The sequence below is a fragment of the Coenobita brevimanus genome, chromosome 27, assembly GCF_032717465.1.
Source record: "Coenobita brevimanus isolate Jiangsu-jjx chromosome 27, ASM3271746v2, whole genome shotgun sequence".
Lineage (NCBI taxonomy): Eukaryota > Metazoa > Arthropoda > Malacostraca > Decapoda > Coenobitidae > Coenobita > Coenobita brevimanus.
In genome coordinates, this window is record NC_136980.1 from 26418298 (window position 1) to 26444990 (window position 26693).

Below are 26693 nucleotides of genomic sequence, written 5' to 3' on the forward strand. Positions count from 1 at the left end.
CTTCTGGTGGTATTGGTCTATTAAGAACTGTCTCAAAATGCTCTTTCCATCTATTTTTAATATCTCCATCTTTGGTCAATAAATTTCCTTCCCTGTCTCTAACTGGTATTTCCTTGCGTTTACCTGCATTACCACTCAGTTCTCTAATCGATTCATATGCTATTCTTTGACTCTGTCCATCATTTTTGTTTATTAAGATTTCAGTCTCTGCAACCTTTTCATCCACACATCTTCTTTTATCTCTCCTAACTAACCTTCTTACTTCTGAATTCAAACTCCAGTACGCAGCTCTTGCTAATTCAATCTCTTGTTCATAAACGCATTGCATCTCACTCCTCAATTTAGCCTCACCTCTCTTTTTTATCATATCCCACGTTTCCTCTGATATCCATTTCTTTCTCCTGAAGCTATGTCTCCTTCCAATCGTACATTCAGCAGTCTCATGCAAAACTTTGTTCACATCCTCCCACATCTCATCTACACTTCTCTCCCCCTCTTCCAACGTTTCCAACACCAAAAACCTATTTCTGCATTCTAATCTGAATTCCTCCTTTTCTTCTCCTTCCCTTCTAAGCTTAACAATATCGTATCTTCCAACACCAGATTTTTCCTTCTTCTGATTTTTAAGTTTAAACCTTATTTTTGCAATGCTGAGTTGATGGTCACTACCAATATCCGCTCCCCGTTTAACATGAACATCTAGCAGAGAACTTCTATGCCTCCTACTGATAGCGATGTGATCAATCTGATTTTTATATTTTCCACACGGCGACACCCAAGTTGTCTTGTGTATATTGCAATGCTGAAAGAGTGTGCCCCCGATGACTGTCATTTTTTTTTTTTTTTTTTTTTTTTTTTTATGTGACCGACTCTGGGCATAGGCTTCACAGCCTGCTTTCAAGGCCCAGTAGTCCTCCTACGTACCGCACACCTCTACATGTCACCACTTCGGCGCTAACACCCACTGTCCATATTGAATACATGCTAGGGCTGTCTCATACAGGACTGGTGTATTGGTATTAGCGAGGGCATTTTTACGACATGTCGGCGGGCCTTCTGGTAGATCAGTAAAGTCTGATTTTATGAAATTCAAATCCTTAAACTGTTCCCTGCCTCAGCGGGATTTGAACCCGGGTCTGTCAGGACTGCAGGCCAACTCTCTACCGATTGAGCCACCTTTTGTTAGACAGAAGCTTCCAAACCTCACTCCGTTTTCACTCATCCTACTACCAACTCCCATCTTACCCATACATGCCTCAAATCCCTCATTTGAACAGCCCATTACTGCATTAAAGTCTCCATCGCAGATCAAAACATTATGTCTAGGTACCCTTCCCACTCCTTCTTGCAACTTTTCATAAAATGTGTCTTTCCTTTCATCGAGTGCATCATTAGTAGGTGCATAACACACAAACAGACTGATGTTGCCATGATTTGATTTAAACTGTGCGTATAACAATCGCTCATCTATAGGATCCCACTCACATAAAGCCTTATTTGCCTTACAACCCAGCAACAATCCTACTCCCTGATAATGCATTCCGTCCTGTCGACCAGATATCAATAAACGTATACCATCCTCCAAATCCAACTTATCGACTCCAGTTAATCTAGTTTCTGTCAGAGCACAAATATCAAGTCCGTAATTTTGAAAAACCTTCACTAACTCATCGATTTTACCGTCATGATTTAGCGTTCCAGTTACCAATTTTAATTGTATTTTTTGCATTGACAAAGGAATTAGATTGTAATTGAGGCAACCGTGAGAAAGAATATATATATATATATATATATATATATATATATATATATATATATATATATATATATATATATATATCTATATATATAAAGAGAGAGAGAGAGATGAGTGCATAGACAGATCAAGTGACTGTATGTTTGTTATGTATGAATGTATGCATACTCGTATCGGACATGGTGACTCATAACATAGGTACCAACTTCAGAAGATTCCTGGGATGATATTGAAAAAAAAAAAAAAAAAAAAAATTGGTATGCCAACATGAGTCCAATTGTGAACCGTAACGGAGATACACTTATAAGCCTGTGGTTAAATTATGACAGAAACTTTCCACACACGAGGCACTCAGTAATATTAGCTCCATAACAGTTGAAGATAAACTCGTGCTTAAATATTGTTATTCAAAATTACCCTAAGATATCCGTCCTGAAGTTATTACTTCAGCACCTGGGGCAGTACATGCATCCGTTACTGCTGTGTTGGAGCCAGGTAATCATAGTTATCTCTAAAGTGTTATCATCACGCGATAAGTACTGACGTGGACTAGACGGTTTGATACCGTCATGACCGCGACTGCCTGTTGTATCTCAGTTATTAATTCAGCGCCCAGTAATCATCAATGAATTTTATTGGCTTCATCAAAATTTTGATAAGAAAATATAACCAGCAATAGAAATGGTTACCAGATTCTAAAGTAACATCTTTAAGTGCCATACAGCAGCTAGTCAGTTATGGCGGAAAACCTGGGTTGTTCAGTAATAATTATGTGGTTCAGACAACATTCAGGTTTACCTGAGATCAAAAGAGTAGATAAGGTACCCACCAAGAGTACTGGAAACGAAATACAAGATATTAAGGAATTCAACACATTTGCCTCAAGATAGCAGACCACCTGGAAAGTGTGTGTGTGTGCGTGTGTGTGTGTGTGTGTGTGTGTGTGTGTGTGTGTGTGTGTGTGTGTGTGTGTGTGTGTGTGTGTGTGTGTGTGTGTGTGTGTGTGTGTGTGTGTGTGTGTGGGTACCATCATTCTACACATCACAAATGTCTCTGCGAGGGCTAAAATGTCCTGGGCAACGAATTCAGAGTTGTTGTCAGACTGCCATCATGCCTCCTCTATCGCTTGTGAGAAACTCGTATGCTCTTGTGACAGCTGCCCAGCATTCCTAACTGGGCCCCGAGATGTGAGAAGCCACAGCGCTTTCGTGTTATTATAAATAGCTCTTGAGATTTCTCCTGTGTTTAGGGGCACTCATAACTATTTACGAGTCATCCTTAGGACGTAAGAGTTTTAATAAATTCCAGCCCAGAGGTCTAATATTAAAGACATTAAATGGTGAACAACTTTCTCATCGGATTTATTTACTTCTTGTGCTGGTATTTTCATCATGAAATAGAAGGAAATTATTCGGAAGCCGAATGCTAATCGCCCGCCAGAATATGCTGTTGGTCAAGTCCAAGATTTTGGCCATATCTTGATACCCAGAAGGTTTCATGTTGATAGCTCAAGCCGCTCATGAGATAAAATGGGAACAGACAGACAGACAGAGAGACAGACAGACAGAGAGACAGACAGACAGAGAGACAGACAGACAGAGAGACAGACAGACAGAGAGACAGAGAGACAGAGAGACAGACAGACAGAGAGACAGAGAGACAGAGAGACAGACAGACAGAGAGACAGACAGACAGACAGACAGACACACACACACACACACACACACACACACACACACACACACACACACACACACACACACACACACACACACACACACACACACACACACACACACACAGGCAGGCTAAAACATAATCGCTCCACCTTCTAAAGGCGGGCAATAATATTATCTGAAAGAGTTTTTACAATAAAGGTTAACAGCTACAGGAAAACTGAGAACACGATCAGCACATTGTTTGAATATCCATCACCTTTATTCACCCTAAGCCATATTAAATCGTCTGGCGGTAGCTGGAATAAAATATCAAACGGACATCATCATTAGCCCTTCAATCAGAGTAAGGAAGTTGTTATACTGTGGCTATCTCATAATTGTACTCAGCTTAAGAGAGAGTTGTCGATCCGGAGGGTCTGCTATATCGTTCATTAACTCCTTCAGTGTTAGGGCGCTCTCCCAGGTGGAATGAAATCGTGTGACAACAGCAAGAATAGACTACAAACAACTTGTTGTCATGCACTGGGGAGTAGGAGACTTGTGTCTTATCATCTGTTCGCCGACTGACCTTGGCTCGTATTCTCGTTGGCTAAGGAAGCTTCCAAATACCTCTTCCTTTCGTTATTTCTTTTTGAATATGGATGAATAAGACGTTACTGCAAGGATTTACATACCACAGACGAAGACAGTAGGGTGTAAGAAACCAAATAAATCGCTTAAGAAAAGGTGTTAGGGAGCTTCCTAAGCCGTCGAGAACACGGGTCCTTGAGTTGTCTGCCGTAGGGTAAGCCACTCAGTCGACTCAGTTGCCAAGCGGCGGTAATAAGCCATCATGGTGACTGGCTAGCATGTTAGAAATAAGTGTTTGTATTATTGTGGTAATAAGCCATCATGGTGACTGGCATGTAGGTGAGAGATCAGTTTTTGTATTGTAGTGATAATAAGCCATCATGGTGACTGGCAAGTAGGTGAGAGATCAGTTTTTGTATTGTTGTGATAATAAGCCATCACGGTGACTGGCAAGTAGGTTAGTGATCAGTTTTTGTATTGTAGTGATAATAAGCCATCATGGTGACTGGCAAGTAGGTTAGAGATCAGTTTTTGTATTGTAGTGATAATAAGCCATCACGGTGACTGGCAAGTAGGTTAGAGATCAGTTTTTGTATTGTAGTGATAATAAGCAATCACGGTGACTGGCAAGTAGGTTAGAGATCAGTGCTTGTATTATCGTCAGGTACAGAGAATCCCTAATACTGTTGCAAATTTAGTGTTTTTATTCTAGATCCGGAGGTATTACCGAAATCCAGCTGTATTATAAGACACCCCTGCAAGATATCAGCGATAAACCAGTGATTATAAGCCCTCGTCTAATGATTTGCTGGATATATAAATTATTTACTGTCGTTCTAGCTGTTTGTGAAAACAAGTTTAGCGGTATTTCTAGCTTTGGATTTGACAACACCACTCTCTGCCCCATCTTCCATACCAATTTGTTTTACGTGTTGCTCCTTAACATATTTTTTACTAATTTCTCAGTATATTATTGCTTTTTCTAAACGAATTACATAGGCGAAGTCTTTCGAACCATATGGATGTAATAAACCTAATTAATCCCTTCATGTCAAAAGGTCTTTCCTAAATGCATTAAAATATCTAGAGTTAGCAACAATAAATGTACTGACACCTCATCATAGTGAAGGGATTAATATTATGTTGTATGTTATTAATGCCCTTTAAATATTGATATTGCTTGTAGAAATATCCGTGTAAATGAACAAAGTTTTATACACTGCCATTAACCCTTTCATTATATGACGTTTTCTGTACACTTCTTGCATCTGACGGACGATATTATTCACTTAAGGGACGATTTCTCGTACTGAAGAGCGTACTATAAAATTTCGGTCCATTTCCAGTGTAAGGTGTTTGTTAAACTAATATATCCTGCTTAAATCTGTTGTAATCTGAGCCAGAAGAATTGCCCTGTCCTCACCGATAACGGATTTTCCCCTTATGTTATCGCTACTTTCAGACCTTCCTATGTAGTTTAGGAAACTTTTTGAAATGGTAGAGTAAGATATCACCTCCATTATCCATCACTATGGTGACTTCCATACTAACAATAATTATTATGAGGTAGCAGCAGCAGCAGCAGTAGTAGTATAGTCCTCGTCGTCCCAGGTTCATCTGTAACGTGAACCTGGTGGACTAAAAGCTGAAGTTGTCCTTCTCACACAGTGTACCATCCTACTTTCGGGGGATAGAGAAGTAGCTGAGGGGCGTTTGTATAACCTGGCACTTTAGCCGACCGGGTATCCTGTATCAGTGCCACCACATGAAGGCAACCATCTCCAGTACTTTGGAAAAGTAGCAAAACAAGTTTACAAACACTTCTATTAACAGAATAAGTCAAGCTGCCGCTATCATAAAGTGCATACAATGTTACCTGTGACGAGAGCGATTCTGCCTGTGAGTGTGTATGACGGTGTGGTGGTGGTGGTGTTTCCTAACGCTGCCATCACGACTGCTGACACTCACACTATCGCACTGACAGCCTCACACTGCCTTAAGGCTAATCTGTGGAGGGGAAGGGTTAAAGAGCAGTACTTGTGAGTGATATTGAAGGAAAAATGCTTATCGCTATATAACTTTTAGGCGATAATATGAAGAGAGGCGAGCGCTTTTGCGCGCTTGCCTGTGTGTGTGTGTGTGTGTGTGTGTGTGTGTGTGTGTGTGTGTGTGTGTGTGTGTGTGTGTGTGTGTGTGTGTGTGTGTGTGTGTGTGTGTGTGTGTGTGTGTGTGTGTGTGTGTGTGTGTGTGTGTGTGTGTGTGTGTGTGTGTGTGTGTGTGTGTGTGTGTGTGTGTGTGTGTGTGTGTGTGTGTGTGTGTGTGTGTGTGTGTGTGTGTGTGTGTGTGTGTGTGTGTGTGTGTGTGTGTGTGTGTGTGTGTGTGTGTGTGTGTGTGTGTGTGTGTGTGTGTGTGTGTGTGTGTGTGTGTGTGTGTGTGTGTGTGTGTGTGTGTGTGTGTGTGTGTGTGTGTGTGTGTGTGTGTGTGTGTGTAATAGCGATAGTGCTTAAGACCCGTAACATGAAAACTGTGTGTGCAATGTTGTGAGCAAGGCTGTCATTTTTGATAGCCATTTATGGAACACTTAACTGTTATAGAGGTGAAGATATGGTTTACAGGTGATGTTAGGAATGGATGAAAAGTGATGTTGGGTATGATGTTACGATCTGCCGGAATAAGGAGTGATTTTTCGATTAAGTCAGATAAGCGAGAACTGCATCAGAGTTTTGAAAGATGTAAGAATATGGAGGAAATAAGACTGATTTTGAAGGAAAGTTATCAGGATTGGAAGGAGAATTGTGTGGCGTAGAGGGAAAATGTTGTTCCAATATATTTCAAGATGTGATTCAATGATGTTACTGTAACTATTGTTGAGGAAGTCAGATGTGGAGGACTGAAGTTGTTTAGGCAGATACATACATATATGCATACAGAGAGAGAGAGAGAGAGAGAGAGAGAGAGAGAGAAGAACCTAGAATGCTGGCTTCTGTGGTAATACTCTTGTCAATACTAAGCATAAACTACGACGTAAACATTGTGATAGTGCGAAGTAATGGGCAGTAAAGTACAATGATGGCCGAACCCCGCTATTTTACCCCTGGCCATTGCATCTTACTTTTTTTTTTTTTTTTTTAATGTGTCCGACTCTGGGCATAGGCTTCACCTGGCCAAAGTGATACTGAGAACTCGACCAGTATGACTAAAACATCACCACGTCATATCGCGAACGGTTTCAGTTCATCGCTACTGCTTGCAGAAAATACCATCAGCTTACGAGATGTGGAGGACTGAAGTTGTATAGGCAGATACATACATACATGCATACAGAGAGAGAGAGAGAGAGAGAGAGAGAGAGAGAAGAGACTAAAATGTTGGCTTCTGTGGTCATACTCTTGTCAATACTAAGCATAAACTACGACGTAAACATTGTGATAGTGCGAAGTAATGGGCAGTAAAGTACAATGATCGCCGAACCCCGCTATTTTCCCCCTGGCCATTGCATCTTACTTGGCCAAGTGATACTGAGAACTCGACCTGTATGACTAAAGCATCACCACGTCATATCACGAACGTTTTCAGTTCATCGCTACTGCTTGCAGAAGATATCATCAGCTTACGAGAGCCCCGTGTTAATGAATGGAAACTGTACAGTATATAATTATCTATATGTATATTTATGTATCTATCTGTTTATCTGTCTATCTATCTTCATCAGTGCACAATATTTCCAACAGTCTTCAATGGAATAATCGTCTCTTGGTAGCAAGGATAGTATAATGAAAAAGGCGTTACCGTAGTGAAGGTGTTAATGTTATCAGAGGTTCCAATGTGGCAAGCATTTTTGTACTGACGGAAGTGAGGATTTACTTAGCTTACTGGTCTCTTGTCATGACTCCAAGACTGCAGTGCCTTTATAAAAAATCCCTTCTAGACTCGATACATAAGTCTTCCATGGCGGAAACAGATGGGTCGACAGTGTATTACTTCCTCATTTTGGACTCTGGTAGTACTTTATTCAGGCTGCCAATATATATATATATATATATATATATATATATATATATATATATATATATATATATATATATATATATATATGGTAGTACATAGAGCGAAGACAACCAACAATACGGAAAGGTAATAAACTAAAAACAAGTTTGCCATTTAGTTCTTTTCTTTGCTTATCCTTGATGGTTAGACTTATTTTTTGGTGATATAAATTCACGCTCATTATAGCTGGATCTGCCCCTGGTCTTCTTCACATCCAGCCTTTTATTTACTGTCAAGGCTGTTAAGATTAGAGTCCTACAGTAAGTTCCCTATAAAGCATCTGCATTATTGCAACTACAGTGATAATGCCTTTAATGTCAAGTATTCATTTATAACTGTGTAATCCAGCTGTGCTACATGTTTTTAATCACATTTATTTTTAGCAGTTCAGATAATTTTACAAGAAGCCTGTAAACTATAAACACGAAGAGGAAAAAGTATACTCTGCAACCAATAGTACCTTTTTTTCTTCAGTGTAGATTTTCCCACGCATGATGTAAATATTCTGCCTACTGTAGTGTAGAGTTACTCCGTTTTCTGTTCAAGTCAACAGCGAAGCAGTTCTCAGCCCCAACATCTTACTGCATTCAGTTTAGCTAACAAGGAGAGCACCTAAAAAGTAATGCGTGCGAGGAGAGAGGTTACAGTTGAGAGAGAAGGCGACGAGGATGCTAATTTTAGAAGGAATAAGTGTTGGGTTGTAACCCACCATGGTCGGGCAGTATTTTACCCATAGAAGGTAATCATATATACACACAAGAATAACCGATAGGGAAGCCACCCAAACATACTCCCAGAAGACGACAAATGAACTCTCGTTAATATCCGGATCCCAATTCCTAGCTCTCATTTACAAACGAGATGAGCTAAAGACATTTTCCATAGGTAGTGGTCCACTTAATACTTTCTGTTGTATTTCGACTATCGCACTGAACTCGCTGTGTTAATTCAGATTCTTTCCAGAAAGGAAGATCAGGCTTACTATCATCAACATGCAATAATTCTTCCAGACGCTTTCTCTGTTTCTTTGACCATGTTTTCTTTTGCTGAATAGCTTCCCATATTAAGATAACACATTGAACATGTGTTTACCCATAACAGTAGTGTCTGAAAATTTCATTTCTCATTGATAGTCATACTGAGTGTTTGGACATTATTAAATCGTCATTTTACATTTATTATATCCCCTGTTTAGGCCAGTCTTTCACTGGTACCTCCAAGATTATATCGTCATACTCATTCGTGGTCCATACTTTATTTCATTCTCCAAGAAGTATTCTTAAAATCTATGCTTTATATTTCAAACTCTGATTGATAAAATTGTGCATCCATTTGCTGGTGATGTATATGAACACCATACATTAGTCGTCAATTCTTAATGGGAAGTATGCGGCAAAATTTAATCACCAAATGTTTGGCTGTAAGAATGTTTGGCAAAATATCATGAATAACAGTTTGTGCAACTTTACGGGGATTTTTTTTTTTTCTTATTTCAGCTTAAATTCCGCACCCTGTTGAAACGAAAAGGCAATACTTCGGCTCCCGATCCATTCCATAATACTTTTTGTGACTGACCCCATATCTTTATCCTAGTCTCTTTGCTGTACCTGAGCGTTGAGGATGGAAAGCTAGGAGTTTTAGTCCTGCTAATCTCTTGTTGTAGCTAAGGTTTTGGATGAAGAGGTAGCTGTGTCGGTCGTGATAATCTCTTCCTACAACTAAGGTTCAAGATGGGGAGACAACATTTTTGGTCTTGTTAATCTCTTGCTGCAGCTGAGCATTGACGGTTTAATGTTGGCAGTTTTATCTTATTTTAAAGTGCACAGTATAGCTGACAACACGCACACGGAACCAAAACACCGAATGTATTTCTGTGGCAAGACTAGGGTCGCGATGGAAAAAAATCATTACCAATTCCACTGAGTGCGGTGGCTCTTTCTTGCCCCACAGCACCGGTCTCTGGTGGCGCATCTAAATGTTTGAACTGGTTCCAGATACTGCAGCTTTACCTAAGCGATCCAGCTGGAATTTGTTGCTCTCAGTGACCAAGCTTTACAATGACTGTGTGTAAGATCAACAGACCTACGTTCAGTTTATTGTAGCACAAAGAATAAGACACATATAATTATACAGTCTCACTTCCCTGCTCATCCTTTAGAAATAATCGCAGTTACGAGACGAAAATTATCCAAAGTTTGTAAATCCAAGCCCAGCCTTCTCATTTCCTCAGCGTCCATCACAGCAGTCACTGCAACAGACATGGGATGTGGCTAAGGTGGACCTGATTTCTAACATGTTCATTATTACTAGTTAGGATATAAGACATCTTATTGTTTTTATTGAATCAGAAACTCAATTCCATTATCTCTAAGCCCGCTAAAATCTTCCTTAGGAATATCTCAGACTTTTCAATGAGATACAACTGTCATTCATCACTCACTATCCTTCATCTTTTAGAAATTATATCGGGACTTATCATGGCAGGACAACAATATTTCCCGTGCATAATTTGTTTCCCAGGGATTCATCCCTCTGTGTGAGGTAAGAGGAAGGTGGGGGAGGGACTCAACACAAATGACTTTTCTAAACGGGATGGAGTGAATGGTTTATTGTCCCATCAATTAACCCCCCCCACCCCACAAACACACCTACATACTGACTTCCATCAACCTCTGTCTCTTGGGCACGGTGTTGCATTTTTCACCGTCTATTACTGCTTCATTGGCCGCTACTATTCGCAGTTGTCCATACATCCCTCTCTAATTACAGCGAGTGGGTAGCACCCATCTAGGAACCCATTCTTACCTCTTTTTCTCTCTAGTCCTAATGCATCATTTAAGGGGTACTCCCGGTCCTTCATCTTGGCAGGTGGTAAACTCTTAAATAATTGTCTTCCTTAGAATGTATTTCCCTCTGCTTATGAGCTCCAGTCTTATACATGCAGTCTGTCAAGTCATCCCAAAATTGAGGAATCTTGGTTATGGCGCTCTTTAGTTATACATCTTGTAACTAGAACAGCTTTATGTATGCTTGCAGCCATCGGTTCATTCTTTTTGCATTAATAATGGTGCTTCAACTACTGTACAGTAAACCTAAAGAAGACAATTGTACAGTCAAGCGATATCTCTGAGTTTATAGAGACAATCCAAATTGGAAGGATTACATACAATCTTCGTTAACATCGTTACCATTATGGCGCACATCCTATTTTAAGATATATATATATCTTGATTCGCTGTTTCCAGATTATATTATTCAGCTTGACAGAGAATTAGCAATCCCGAGGGTTTAAATACGCCCTTCTTTAACCCGTTGGAGTGATCTAAGCTAAATAATATAATTTGGAAAATACTCCTTGCTTCTGTCGGTCCACAGAGAATCGACACCTACCAGTACTTGGCATTTGCAAGGGTCTGGTTGTCGCGTTGGCCAAGTCAGTGAGCAGACTGCAGAGCACTGGCTCCTCCCCTCTCGCCCCTCGTCATGGGGGGAGAGAAGAAGAAGAAGGAGGAGGAGGAGGAGGATGAGAACTCGTTTCTTCTTGTCCTGCACTGCTCATTGGCTGTCTCCAACAAGCCTTTTGAAGTGGCCCTCGTTGCCAACTGCAGCCCGGAGAGGAGGAGGGTTTTTGTTCTTCTCCTTTCTCTAGAGGAACTGCAGGAGGAGGACTCAACGAGGGCCCGGCAGAGGCGCCAGATGTTTGCCGTTGTCGTGACGGCCTGGAGTAGTCCGCATGCAGAGGCCCGAGCTCCTTGAGGGTCCCGAGTAGTGTGGGTGAAACTTGAAGTCTGGGTGACGTGAGGAGTCGTGCGTGCCCGATGATGGGGATCGGGCATGGCGCCTACTACGTCCTCGATGATTGTTGTACATACTGGGGGCGAGGGAAGCCCTAACAACACGAACGAGCTTATGGAAGCTGGCCTATTTTGTCGGTTTTCCTCGGAACCCGAGGTAATGACTAATAGAAACAGGCGGGGGCATTCGTATTGCGACGCTAGAGATGAAATTCTTGGACCGTCGCAGGACGAACTACTGTGAAAGCATTTGCCAAGGATGTTTTCATTAATCAAGAACGAAAGTTAGAGGTTACCCCTCCCTGTAAAATCAGGTAACTCAGAGTTCATGGAAGAGGGATAGGTGGACTTTATTACTCAACCGCCGGTGACAACAGGATTCTCCTGCTCGTCCTTCATCTCAGCCATGTAACCATGTACAATGCTGGGTGGTTTACATCTATCGAAACCTTACATGCTCCCTACGTATTAAGTGGGATTGGTCGAGGATTAGTGCCCCTCCCTGTAAAACAATTAACTCTAAGCCTTGGCCACCCCGCTTCTGGGATACGTGGCGTCTGGCAATGAATGAATGAATGAATTAGCAAGAATAACATAATGAAGACGTAGATTTATTTGCAATTGTCTTCAAAAGTTCCGTTTCACTTCCCTGTCCTCAATGGTTCATAACATTAATTAGTTATGGAAGTTAAAATAAGTTAGTTAAAAGTAACTGTTTATCTGCCTAAACAGATTATAGTGACCACATGCAACATTACCCAGGTTATTGTGATATTATGGGTTACTGAGGGTCAGGAGGAGAAACGTAACATTTTATCTGGGGACTGAAGATGTATGTAATCAACTAATTTTGGTTAGTATTTCTGGAAATTTGCTCAAAGATTTTTAAAAGTTTCACTGCCATTGACAAAATTTACTATTTTATTCAGACTGATTCAAGACTGTTTTTTGCATGTGAGGGAAATTCTGCTATTCGATGATTAAAGAAGACAGTCAACATTACAAGGACTAGAATTTACTTGCTAAACAAAATCATATTGTAGTAGCCCAAGCAAAATACCTTAGAGCATCCGTATAGTAAATGGCTGGGGAATTTACAAGACGATAATGACTCCAAAACGTTTTCTCCTGTGACTTAAGTAAACTTCGCGAAGACGAAATCGAGGACTCTGAGTCGACTGAGTTAGAATGAGTGTTTCCCATATGTCCGTCTGCTCATTTGTGCTGCGCAGGCCACAGATAAGGACTGATTTTGATGACTGAAGCGTCAAAAGAATCCTCTCAAGCTGACGATGTCGACGCACTCAGGCCAACAAATTGCTTTGGTAAAAAAAAAAAAAAAGTCTAACTCAATCAGGTGGGAATCTCCTGTGACGTCAAAAGACAGTCAGAGCCTGTCAGTCAACAAGCAATTGATATCCACACCCACCCGCTTCACCCACCTCCACACACCCCAAAATTTTAACATTTTACAGAGAGAGAGAGAGAGAGACAGACAGACAGACAGACAGACAGACAGACAGACAGACAGACAGACGTCTCTGGTTAAAAAAAATATCAGGTATTGGAATGATTTAAGCAGCCACTGGCGGATTCATGCACAGTATCATCATTATAACCGCGGAGCGACTTACACAAAAGCCACTGCAATAAGGGAAATGTCTCGTAAGCTGGATGGGAGAGTCGTCTTGGAAAAGCTAGCAATATAGGGATCTGATGCATTGGTCGCAGCAGGTCAGTGACTGACGTAGGAAGACACACTGGCAGTAACACTAGATCACTGAAATATCTAGCCTTGGCAGCAAGACAAGGATGAGCGAGGGGGTAATAACAGCATTATTATCACACACACACACACACACACACACACACACACACACACACACACACACACACACACACACACACACACACACACACACACACACACACACACACACACACACACATTCTCCATTTCCTTAGTGTCAGCTTCACCAAACGATTAGACAACATGCCAGTCGGTTCACTAATCTCATAGTTATAAATCTCTCTCTCTCTCTCTCTCTCTCTCTCTCTCTCTCTCTCTCTCATTTTTATTAATCACAGGTGCGATTTGTCTTTACAGGAAGTACAATGAAAGAAAGTATTGGAATTTCTCGTTCCTCTTGCACCCTTATCCAGAACACAGATAAGATAGTTTTTTTTTTTTTTTTGAGTTAGTATGTGTACCTCTGCTTTGAACTGCAATACAGAGGTGGTGCAGGGGATATTTACGATACTACCAGACATATAACAACGTCACCCACTGTTTCCTTCCACCTTTCATGACTCGCTTCTCAGAAGTTTGATGATGAGCCGACTCTGTGCTTCCTTTAGATGCTTCTGTTCGTTATGTATATTTATATTTAATTCTTGATACTTCCAGACGACTTTGTTCAACTGAGTACTAAACTCTTACTTGAAGGTTGAGAAAGGCAATGTTTAATTTCCCCAGTTCGAAAACCGTCTCGAAGGCTAACTAAAATCGTCTGGTATTACCAGTAACAGGATATAACAAGTTACCTTAGTGAAGTAGTTAGCTCTTCAAACCTGCCGACTTTATAAAAAAGCCATGATCGAAGTATGGAGTAATGTGTTAGGATCTCTTGTCATCAGGGAAGGGTTAGAGGCATTTCGCCTGAACATCTCATATTTAACGGTTTCCCTTCAATGCCTCCATCCAACTGTTTAACATTGGAGGTACCTGGTTTCTCAATCCTTAATATACAGAGTTTGTAAAGGACATTTCCTTGACAGGACTGTATAAAGAATGGTGTAATTGTATATAAACCACACATATATTGCTTTCAATGATTCTAAGATACAAAATATTGTCATTAAAAATAATTAAAGTTTCAGTGCGGTAAGTCCTTTAACCGTAAGTGTCTTTCTTCATCATCATCATCGACATCCGGACTTCCTTTCCCACCCTTGGGCAGGGTGAGGAGTACCAATGTCCAGACAGCCTACGTTTGCCCAGTCCACTGGGCCACGCTTATATTCACTCGTCATTCAAGCCCCCTGAGTCCTGGCTCTATCTGATATACGTCAGAAGCTTTCACCACATTCTGTACCATCACACAAACATATCCGACAGAGTCAATATGGACGCTGTCACGTTAGAAAACGGTGCCAAATCCCTTATACACGTCTTGTCACAACATTCATCCTTCCAGCTCTATTTCCTGTCAGTTCCCTAGCCTCACCGGCTTCCCTACCTCTCTTCCTCATACACTCATCCACCATATCCCTCCACTTTCTCCTTGGCCTACCTCGCCTCGTCCCACCTTTAAATTATCTCAGATATACCCTTTTCACCATTCTATTGTTACCCATTCTCTCTACATGACCATACCATCTCAGTACACTCTCCTCGAGTCTGGTGTCCACAGACTTCCTCACTCCCCATCTTTCACGAATCACGTTATTTCGTATCCTATCCACTCTCTGTACTCCACATACATTCCTCAGTAGTCCCATCTCCACTGCTTTCACGCTCGACTTTTCGTTTTCATGCCACACCATAGTCTCACATCCATTTGTTAAAGTTGGCATTAACATTCCTTCATGTAAGCCTCGTGAAGCTGCAACACTCAAGCCTCTGTTTCTTTTCAAGGCCATCATTCTACTTTCCTTCCTTGTGTACTTCACTTTCCACTTCTTTTGCACGTTTTTCTCCCTTTTCTGTCACAGGACCCCGGTATTTGAACTCTCTTACCAATTCCAGCCTCTCTCCATTCATATCACACTGGGAGTCACCTTCTCTCTCGATTACCATCGCTTCATTCTTTCCTACATTTACTCCCAAGGCACGACGCTCACAGACCTCAGCAAAACTCTGCACTGCTCTACTAAGTTCTTGTCCGGTATTTGCAAGTAGCACTGCATCATCAGCATACAACAAATCTGATATATTTCATCCATCATCATTCATTACCGACGCCATCCCTCTCTCCATTACTCGTGTGTTTACTTCTCTCATTACCCCATATATATATATATATATATATATATATATATATATATATATATATATATATATATATATATATATATATATATATATATATGTGTGTGTGTGTGTGTGTGTGTGTGTGTGGTAATCATAGGGGCATTTGTCTTCTTAGTATAACAGGAAAAGTGTATGGTAGGATACTTATTGACAGAGTTAGAGAAAGAGCAAAGGAATTAGTTGGAGAAGAACAGGGAGGCTTTAGGAAGGGAAGAGGTTGTGTAGATCAGATATTCATTCTTAGATCTTTAGTGGAAAAGTTTCTAGAGAAGGGAAAGAAGTTGTATGCAGCTTTCATGGATTTGGAGAGAGCATATGACAGGGTGGATAGACAAGGATTGTGGAAAGTATTACGAATATATGGAGTACATGGGATGTTGTTCAATGCTGTGAAGAGTATGTATGATGGTGCTAAGGCTGCAGTGCGTGTGGATGGTGAAGTAAGTGAATTTTTCTCTTTGAAGGTTGGGTTGAAACAGGGATGTGTCATGTCTCCATGATTGTTCAATCTGTACATGGATGGGGTAATAAAAGAGGTACAAGGTAGGATAGTGGATGTTGGAGTGGCCCTGGTGAGAGAAGATAGTGTCTGGAAACTCCCTGTACTGTTATTTGCAGATGATACTGTGTTGTTGAGTGAAGACGAAGGGGAGCTGCAAGGCTTGGTGGATGAGTTTGGAAGAGTGTGTAAGAAATGGAATCTAAAGGTGAATGTAGGGAAGAGTAAAGTGATGGTCTTTGAGAGAGGTGAAGTCAGTGAATGTACAGCGAGGTTCGATGGTGAGGAATTGGAAAATGTGAGTACGTTTAAGTACTTGGGTAGTGTGATGAGTAAGGATGGAGGTTTGGAGGGTGAAGTGCTTGAAAGGGTACAGCAGGGAAGATAGGTTGCTGGTTCTTTGAAAGAAGTGATAAGAAACAGGAAAGTGAGCATGGAAGTGAAAAAGTTACTACATGACAGTATTGTGATACTAACTCTAACGTATGAAAGTGAAGCTTGGACATTGTTGGAAGGACACAAGTCAAGAGTGAGAGCAGTGGGAATGAGTTATTTAAGAGGAGCCTGTGGAGTCACATGGAGAGACAGGCTGACGAATGAGGATATAAAGAAACGTTGTGGTGTGGATGTGGATGTGATAGGAAGTGTTAGGAGGAACACACTAAGGTGGTTTGGCCATGTGGAGAGGATGGAGGGTGAAAGACTGACGAAGAGAGTGTATGTGAGTGAGGTGGAGGGGGGAAGAGGGAGGGGGAGGCCGAGGATGAGATGCAGGGATGGGGTGGAGAGGTATATGAGAGAGGGGGGTGTGAGTTGGAAGAAGGGCAGTAAAATGGAGGGGGACAGGGCGCCGTGGAGGCGATTTGTTTGTGGACACCCCAAACGGGATTGAGGCGTCTGGCAATATATATATATATATATATATATATATATATATATATATATATATATATATATATATATATATATATATATAGTACACACACACACTCATATATATATATATATATATATATATATATATATATATATATATATATATATATATATATATATATATATAGAGAGAGAGAGAGAGAGAGCAAACATGGGGGCATCGCACAACTTGTCCCACACCCAGTACATTTGCCAGAAACTCTACCATAGACGATACCAGCCAGAATGTCCCAATACTGGAACTTGGCTCTCCCGAAATTGCCCCACTTAAAATACAGAGAAGATGCGTAAAATCCATCCTATACAATTCACCTCCCAACAAAGCTCCAGGCCCAGATGGAATTCCGCCAATTGTTTTGGAAAAGTGTTCCCCTGAACTTGCCTCTGTTCTAGCTAAATTAATCAGACTATGCATATGTACTTCTTTATTCCCAAATTCATGGAAAGAAGCCAATATCCACCCAATTCCGAGGAAAGGAAGTTCCTCTGAACTCTCTGATTACAGACCAATAGCTGTCACATCCTCTCTTGGTAAGGTATTTGAAACTTTAATTAATAAGCACATTGTTAAACATCTTGAATCCAACGACTTAATTAGTGATTGACAGTATTGTTTTCGCCATGAAAGATCCACCATTGACATACTCAGTCTCCTGACTCATACCATCCATCAATCAATTGATCTACATGGAGAAACTCATGCAGTAGTTCTTGATATTACGAAAGCTTTCGACAGAGTATGGCACCGTTCCTTGCTGTCCAAACTCCCTTGCTATGGACTAAAGTCTTTTTTTCCTTTGATTTCTTCATATCTTAGTGACCAAAATAAGAGTAAATGTAGATGATGTATATTCCAATTTCCACTCAATTAACGCCGGCGTGCCGCAGGGGTTAGTTCTGGCACCAACCCAATTCCTGGTTCATATTAATGATCTCTTATCTCTCACCTACAATCCCATTCACTCATACGCAGATGATTCAACACTACATAGTTCATTCACACTCAGACACCCATTTACAAAGTCTAATATCTCTACCTCTCAACTCAGTACAGCCATCCCCATAAATCAAGACCTATCTACGATCAGTGAATGGGGACAAAACCTTGTCTCACTTAATGCTAGTAAAACTAAATAGATACAATTTACTAGTAGACAGATATTGGCAGATTCGTACATTACCTTCGGTGCTACTAATATTCCCGTCTCCAAAAGTATTGAAATTCTTGGTGTCTCACTTAACAATGCCCTCAGCTGGACCTCTCATGTTAGATCACTTGCTAAAACCGCCTCAAGGAAACTTGGATTATTGTACAGAGTCCGTAACTTCTTTGCTGATGAGCAGATAGCTATAATTTATAAGAGTGATGTGCGCTCTCAGCTTGAATATTGCTTATCCTCGTGGAATGGATGTGGAGAGGTTGCATTAAAATAACTGGACAAAATTCAGAACAAAGCCGTTAGAATTATTAACAACCCTGCCATTACAAATAAACTACCTCCCCTACCAGTAAGAAGGAATGTTGCCTCCCTTGCATTATTTTACAGATATTTTTATGGCAAATGCTCAGACGAAGTTGCGTCCATGGTGCCACCTTTCCATGCCTTCCCTCGTGCTACACGGGCATCTGGTAGCGCTCATGAGTGGAATGTTACTCAGCCATATTGCAGAACTTCTGCCTATCAGAATTCTTTCATACCCCGAACTGTATCTCTCTGGAACTCGCTTCCCTAGAGTTGGTTCCCTCCAACTTTCAACCCACAGCTGTTCAAGTTTAACTGTTAGATATTTTATGAACAGAGGACACCAGTAATCTGGTGTATGGATTTTTTTTTAATTCATTTGCTTTTCCTTCTTCCGTTCTGTTATTAAAAAAAAAACACACACATTGATCGTGAACCATTCACTTAAATGCCCATTTACCCTTGCACATGACTCTCTACCGTCATAAAAACTTCACTGCACCTAGCAGATTACCATGTACACCGTACATGCGCAGAACCTTCCACAATCCTTCTCTGTCTACTTTGCCATATGCTTTTTCCAGATCCATCTCTGCCATAAACACCTTATAATCCTTCTCACTAGCCTTCTCCACTGTCTCTGCAAATATTTGATCCACACATCCTTTGCCACTCCCAAAGCCACCCTGTTCATCACTCACTAGGATTTCTGATATTTCTCTTACTCTATAATAAATTTTCCACATACCTTCCCTATAACACTCAATAAACTTGTGCCACGATAATTCTTGGACTTGCTTCGCTCACTTTTATTTTTGTGCAGAGATACAATCACAGCCTTTTCCTACTGTGATGGCACAGTTTCACTCATCCATGCCTTCTTACATAATCCATCAGGCACTTCATTCTGCTTTCTCCACTACACTTAATTATTTCTACATACACCTCAACAACTCCAACTCCTTTCCCATTTTTCAGCCGCTTCACAGCGCTCTTCACCGGTGCGAGTTTCACGTTTCCTGATAAAAGTTTTCTAATGTAAAATTATGTATAAAAGGATTAACAAAACACACACACACACACACACACACACACACACACACACACACACACTACCAACAACAACAATTACCATCACGTGAATAACCGGCAACCATAGCTGGATGACGTACTCACAGATAGAAAGCAACACTTGGAAGCATTAGCAACGATCAGCGACAGCTATTGGCAGAACAATCACACTAAAACTAAACACAAAAAAATAATTTCTCAAAAAAAAAAATAATAATAATAACATTCATGGCCTATAGGATGATCACCATATCCACGAAAACAATCACATAATTCACACACCAGGTTTGGGATGGGATACTCATAGTGAAAAAGAGAACCGGAAAAAATAATCAAGTTAAAGAGTAATAACATGAATTATTACTCACACGTCACCTCCATCAACACCATCACATGCACACAACCACCAACCACCAGAACCACCACATCCACCACAACCATTACATCCACCACAACCATTACATCCACAACCATCACATCCACCACAACCATCACATCCACCACAACCATCACATCCACCACAACCATCACATCCACCACAACCATTACATCCACCACAACCATTACATCCACCACAACCATTACATCCACCACAACCATTACATCCACCACAACCATCACATCCACCACAACCATTATTCCACCACAACCATCACATCCACCACAACCATCACATCCACCACAACAATCACATCCACCACAACCATTACATCCACCACAACCATCACATCCACCACAACCATCACATCCACCACAACCATTACATCCACAACCATTACATCCATCACAACCACCACATCCACCACAACCATTACATCCACCACAACCATTACATCCACCACAACTATCACATCCACCACAACCATTACATCCACCACAACCATCACATCCACCACAACCATTACATCCACCACAACCATTACATCCACCACAACCATTTCATCCACCACAACTATCACATCCACCACAACCATCACATCCACCACAACCATTTCATCCACCACAACCACCACATCCACCGCAACCATCACATCCACCACAACTATCACATCCACCACAATAATCACAACCACCACAACCATCACTTTCATCACAGCTATCACATACATAGCAACCACAGACTCAACAACCATCATATTCTAAGGAAATCCACAACCTTCACAACCATCACCTCCACCACATCCATCACGTTCATTACACTATCACATCCATAAACACCACAATATCCACAACAGCCACAGTCAAATCTTAACAGCTGAAGCCAGTCACAAGTATATAATCACAGTTATAGTCACACATTCACAGTCACACATAATCACACAGCTACAGTTACACGTCTACCGTTACGCGTTCACAGTCAAGTACTCAGTCATATTTCTAGGGTTGCACCTATTCACTAGGCTACAGTGAAACATCTACAGTCATGTCTTCAACCACACATAAACACACGTTTATAGTCACCCAACAACTGCCACAGTCATATGTGTACAGTACACATACACTTCTATAGTCACTTCTCTACTGTGACGTACATTCATATGTCTGGATTCACAAATAATCACAAGTCAACAGCCACACGTCCATAACCACAAGTTTTCTTCCGTAATCATGTTGCTACAGTCAGTCGTCTATAGCCAGACGTCTACAGTCACGCGTTTACAGTGACGTTAACAGTCACATATTTACAGTCATAATAATATTTCATTCATTTTCGCAGAGACACATACAGCTTCTACAGCCACGTTCATCGTCACACGCCTACAGTAACTGGTCTACAGTCTCATACCAGCTGTCATAGTTGGTAGCACCCGTCTAGCAACAAACTCCCATCCCTTTTCTGTCCAACTCTCTAATGCAAGAGTTAACCGTTACTCCCATTCCTTCATTTATGCAACAGGTCAGCACTGGAACTGTTTCCCCCGTCTGTGTTTCCTACATACTATGATCTCTAATCTTTCAAACGCAGTGTGTTCAGGCATCTCGAAATGAACGTATCTTGAATTTGGCTGTCTTTGGTATCTTTTTTTTTTTCCTTGGAAGGAACGGTCTGTTGGCTCTTAGCCTTTCGTTCCTTATCTCTTGCTTAAAAAAAAATAAAAACAAGCATTTACCACAAGCAAACAATGAATCCTTCATTACAGTAATGTCTTTCCAGGGCCCAGCAAAAAGTCGTCCTGTGGGATCAAGAATATAATAAGAAAAAAAAATAACAAAAGGAAAACAGTTATTGCAGTCAAAAGTTCTATCTGGACAGGTACAGGATAAACCATGCACAGTCACTGCCAAAGCTGCTGTCAGTCACAACACCCACTTTCAAAACCAAACATAGCATAGAGTAACATTATTATAACACCCCACCCACTCTTTTTCGCCTATCCCGCACACATTTTTCTTTTCACCCACCATTGATTTGTTCTTCATCGTCCTTCCCACACTTCCCTCCACGCCACCTGTAACCAAGGTTCTTCCACCAATTACAACCATTATCATCATCACAATTGCCTTTATCATCATCATTGGCATCATCATCGTCATCATCATCATCATCATTACAGTTACCACCCTCTCCTTCTCCTCCTCCTCTTCATCATCATCATCTCAGTTAGCATCCTCCTGCTCCTTCTCCTCCTCCTCCTTATCATCATGTGAACCCTTTTTATGTGACAGCATTACATAATGAAACACAAATGAACAGCACACAGAAAAGGTACAACCACGAGTGTAACAACCATCCATAATATCCAGCTCCATAACAATCTACAAAATACCCACAATGCATCATAGAGACAGAGATTTCAACAAAACATCAGCATACAAAACTGCAGCACCACTCCACAGTAGATCTCTGTGGAAGGAGGAAGCCCTCAAGGGTTCCACCCTGGTCTTGGAGATACATCACTGTGTAAAATTTCGTGTTCCCAGGTAAAAAAGGATGTCCGTACATATCATTTTTGCCAGCGACACCTGGGGCCACACTGCCCCTGGAGGGAGGTAGGACCTTCAGGAGTCGCACCTTGCTTAACCCGCGGCGTCCCGTCGACGTACTTCCACGTCCTCACGTTATGTCACAGCTAATCCCATCGACGTACTTCAACGTCCTGCAATTGCAAGGTTCATAATTTCCACAATTTTCAAAATTCGCGCGAGATTTTCGATTCGCCCACGTACCCAAGCCTCCCCTACCTGCTGCCAGGCGGGCAGCGTCCTAGACCCCGCATGACCCGCGCTCGCCCTTGTCTCGGTCACTCACCTGCTAGCAGTGACCCAGGTAAGACATGGCGCAGAAAGGTCTCTCAGACGAGGAAATAGCATCCGCCCTGGAAGCCTTCACTGGAGATAGTGATTCTCCACTCGACGATGATGTGGTAGATCGCAATTACGTCCAGCCAGAGGAAGAAATAAGTAGCAGTGATGAGGAGGTCCCTTCGCCCCGAAAAACGTGGTATGTGACATACCGTAAGGCAAGGGAAGGCCAGCCTGCTCCCCAACCACGTGCACAGCTATCTCTCCATCCCGAATCTGATGAGGACGAGGATGAGGACGATGAGGATGATGGCGGCTTAGGACGTGATATCGCCGCGTGGTTGGGAAAAGAGAAAATATCACCACGAGGATCAGAAGGTGGGGCGAGACGACATATAAGGTATGGTGAAAGTACTTTGTCTGGGGAAGTGGCAAGTGGTGTGGTGGGATTGCAGGGGGAAAGGGAAAGTGTTGTGGCGGCAGCGCGGGGTGAAAGTGAGAGTGGTGTGGGGGTAGTGCGGGGTGAAGGGGCAAGTGGTGTGAGGGAGGCAGCACGAGCACGTGGTGCACGTAGGCCTAGGTGAGAGGATGTGGAGTCACTCCCCAGCACTTCTTTCGCCCCAGAATATTCCCAGACTTCCTCCCCACAGCCCCAGGATGTGGGGAAAGGAAAGAAAGGGAAGGGAAAGGGTAAAGGAAAAGGGAGAGGGAAGAGAAGTGCGAGTGATGAGTGGCGCCGCTCTCCACCTCCCCAACCTCCCCCACCACCCTCACCTCCCCACCCTGACGAAGGGGACGATGGGGACGTGGCTGGAGACGGTGGTGTCACGTGGAACTGGGAAGATGGGAGTAATTTTACTCCCATCATTCACCCTTTCACTGAGGAGTGGCGGTCTGGTTGCACGGCTCCAGGTGTAAATGCAGGTTCGTCTAGGGTGGATTTTTTCAACTTGTTCTTTGGTGAGGCGTTTGTGGGGCGCATAGTTGAACAAACTAATATCTTTTCACAATCACAGCGCCGTGAAAGTGAACGTTTGGGAACCACGAGCAGGCATTCCCAACAGTATGACTATCCCGTGACAATTTCAGAGATGTTCCTATTTTTGGCCCTGGTTATCTTGATGGGTGTGGTAAGGAAAAACCAAATTCCTGCCTACTGGACAACTGACCCAATCATCCTCACACCTTTCTTTGGAAAGGTGATGAGTCGTAACCGATTTCAGTATATTCTCGGCCGCCTCCACTTTTTTGATGCAGAAGATCCAGCCAATGCAAATAACACCGATAAAATGAGGAGAATTAGGCTGGTATTTGATCATTTACGGGAAATGTTCCGCTCCTCATTTTATCCCTACAGAGACCTCGTCATAGACGAGAGTCTTGTGTTGTGGAGAGGCAATATTTCCTTTAGGCAGTACATACCCAGCAAGAGACACCGCTTCGGGTTCAAGAACTTTGTTATGTGTGACTGTAAGACTGGTTATGTGCAAGACATAGTCTTGTACACGGGCGCACAGACAGATATAACAGAAGTTTGGAGTATAGGACTCTCTGGGGCCATGGTGAAGACAATGATAGAAGAGTACCTTCATCGTGGTCATGTGTTGTACCTGGACAACTGGTACACTAACCCTCTTCTCGCTAGGTTCCTCCACTAACACGACACCGGAGTCTGTGGTACAGTTAAGAGAAACCGTCGCCATATGGTCAAGATAGGGAGGAAACTTGACAAGAACGAGGTGGTTTTCTTCCAGGCCAATAACATCCTTGCAACCCTGTGGAACCACAACAGGGAAGTTTGCCTCCTATCAACTGTTCACAGCCCCCTGATGCACCGCACAGACTCCGTGGATCACCGTAGCGAGAGGAGGTGCAACATATGGAAACCTGAGTCTGTACTGGCCTATAATCTGAACATGAGGCAAGTTGATCAGTCAGACTCGATGATTTCAAGTGTTGACTGTGCCAGGACCACGATGAAGTGGTACAAGAAACTCTTTTTCCACTTGCTCGACATCACAGTCCTGAACGCCCACTACCTGCACGCAATGACCAGCGGAGTATCCGAGACCTTTGAGGGGTTCGTGAGGGAGCTGGCACGTGAAATAATCGCCAAGCATGCCCAGGACAGACCCACACACCGCACCCGCACCCCCATGGCTGCTCAGACTCCCCTACGTCTTGCAGGACGCCACTATCCCAGCGCAATCCCTTCCGACCCAAACCGTCGTAAACCCCAGCGTCGCTGCCATGTATGTAAGCACTCGACAGTCAGACCATCCACTCAGGGAAAAGACACAAGATACGAGTGTGTCGAGTGCAATGTTGCGTTGTGCCTTCAGCCTTGTTTCAAAGAGTACCATAATTTCCTACACTACTGAAACTGTGTGGGAAGGCGAAATGATGCTCATTATAATGGTAAGGCCAGTCAGTAGGTGCTAAGTCAAATATAAAGTTGAAACGGGTGTTATTTTTTCAGAAAAGTAATGTATAAGTTGAGAATTAGTGTAAGTTGAAATAATTGATATCAAAACTACACCCACTGTGTAAATCTGGTCAGTAAATATGTGATAGCAAGGAAATAAAGTGGAAACGGGTGTAATGTTAGCATGAATAAAATCTATAAGTTGAACAATAGTGTCAGTTGTAATAATTGATGTCACGAGTACACCCACATTCTGGTCAGTAAGTATGTGATAGGAATTATATACAGTGGAATTTGTTGTAATGTTAGTAGTAAGGTATTTTATAAGTTGAATACTAGTGTAAGATGAAACAAATGATATCGCGATAACACTCCGATAACACTCCCTGTGTAAGTACGCGCAAATATGACGCTCAGTTCCATCGTAAGTTCTGAAATTATGTGATATCAATTATATCAGGTGTAAACATGTGCAATGTTAGTGGAGAATTATTATATAAGTACAAAAATAGGTTGTAAGTTGAAATAGTTGTCATAGCGACTTCACCGTGTGTGTTATTATGCGCTATTATTATGCTATATATTTACGTAAGGCCTGAAATAATCTCAAAACAGTTCTATAAAGTTGAAAAGTGTATAATAATATTAGAAAAGTATTATGGAAGTATAAAAAACACAATACGAGTTGAAACAACAGTCACAGCGAGTTCACTCACTACGTAAATAAGCGCTAACATTACGCTAAATGTTATCAAAAGGCCTGTGAATACGTAAAAACAGTTCAATAAAATGTAAAATGGTATAATGTTATTGTGAAAGTATTATGTAAGTAAAAAAAATTATATGTATCATGATTTTAGAATGTTAGCGATTCATCGTGACCAAGTTGCCCGATTTTGCTCGTTTCGCACGATGGTACAATGCTTATTTCTGCTCTATTTTTGTATAAAATCCAATATACTCTTTTATCACATGTTTTTATGTTTGTAATAAATACATATCTACTTACTTTCATTGGTTTCCCAGACTTATAATACCATAGAAAACGTTAGAGGCTCAGACCGCCTACAGAGAACACGGGGCCAGGTGGGACCAAGGCATACCTGGTTAGGGTAATTAGGGACCCTGGGGACCAATTTCTTTGCCACTGACCATTGTTTCTGACCAAAAGCGAAAG

General features: G+C 41.8%; 1 protein-coding gene across 1 annotated transcript in view; it reads right to left on the reverse strand.

Annotated features, from left to right (window-relative positions):
* LOC145394518 (sorbitol dehydrogenase-like) overlaps window positions 1-10912 on the reverse strand; it is a 28592-nt gene extending 17680 nt beyond the window's left edge. Inside the window, exon 1 of the mRNA XM_080268359.1 lies at window positions 10858-10912. Coding sequence (XP_080124485.1) covers window positions 10858-10912 — 55 coding nt within the window. The remainder of the gene's footprint in view (window positions 1-10857) is intronic.
* Between the last annotated feature and the right edge of the window lie 15781 nt (window positions 10913-26693).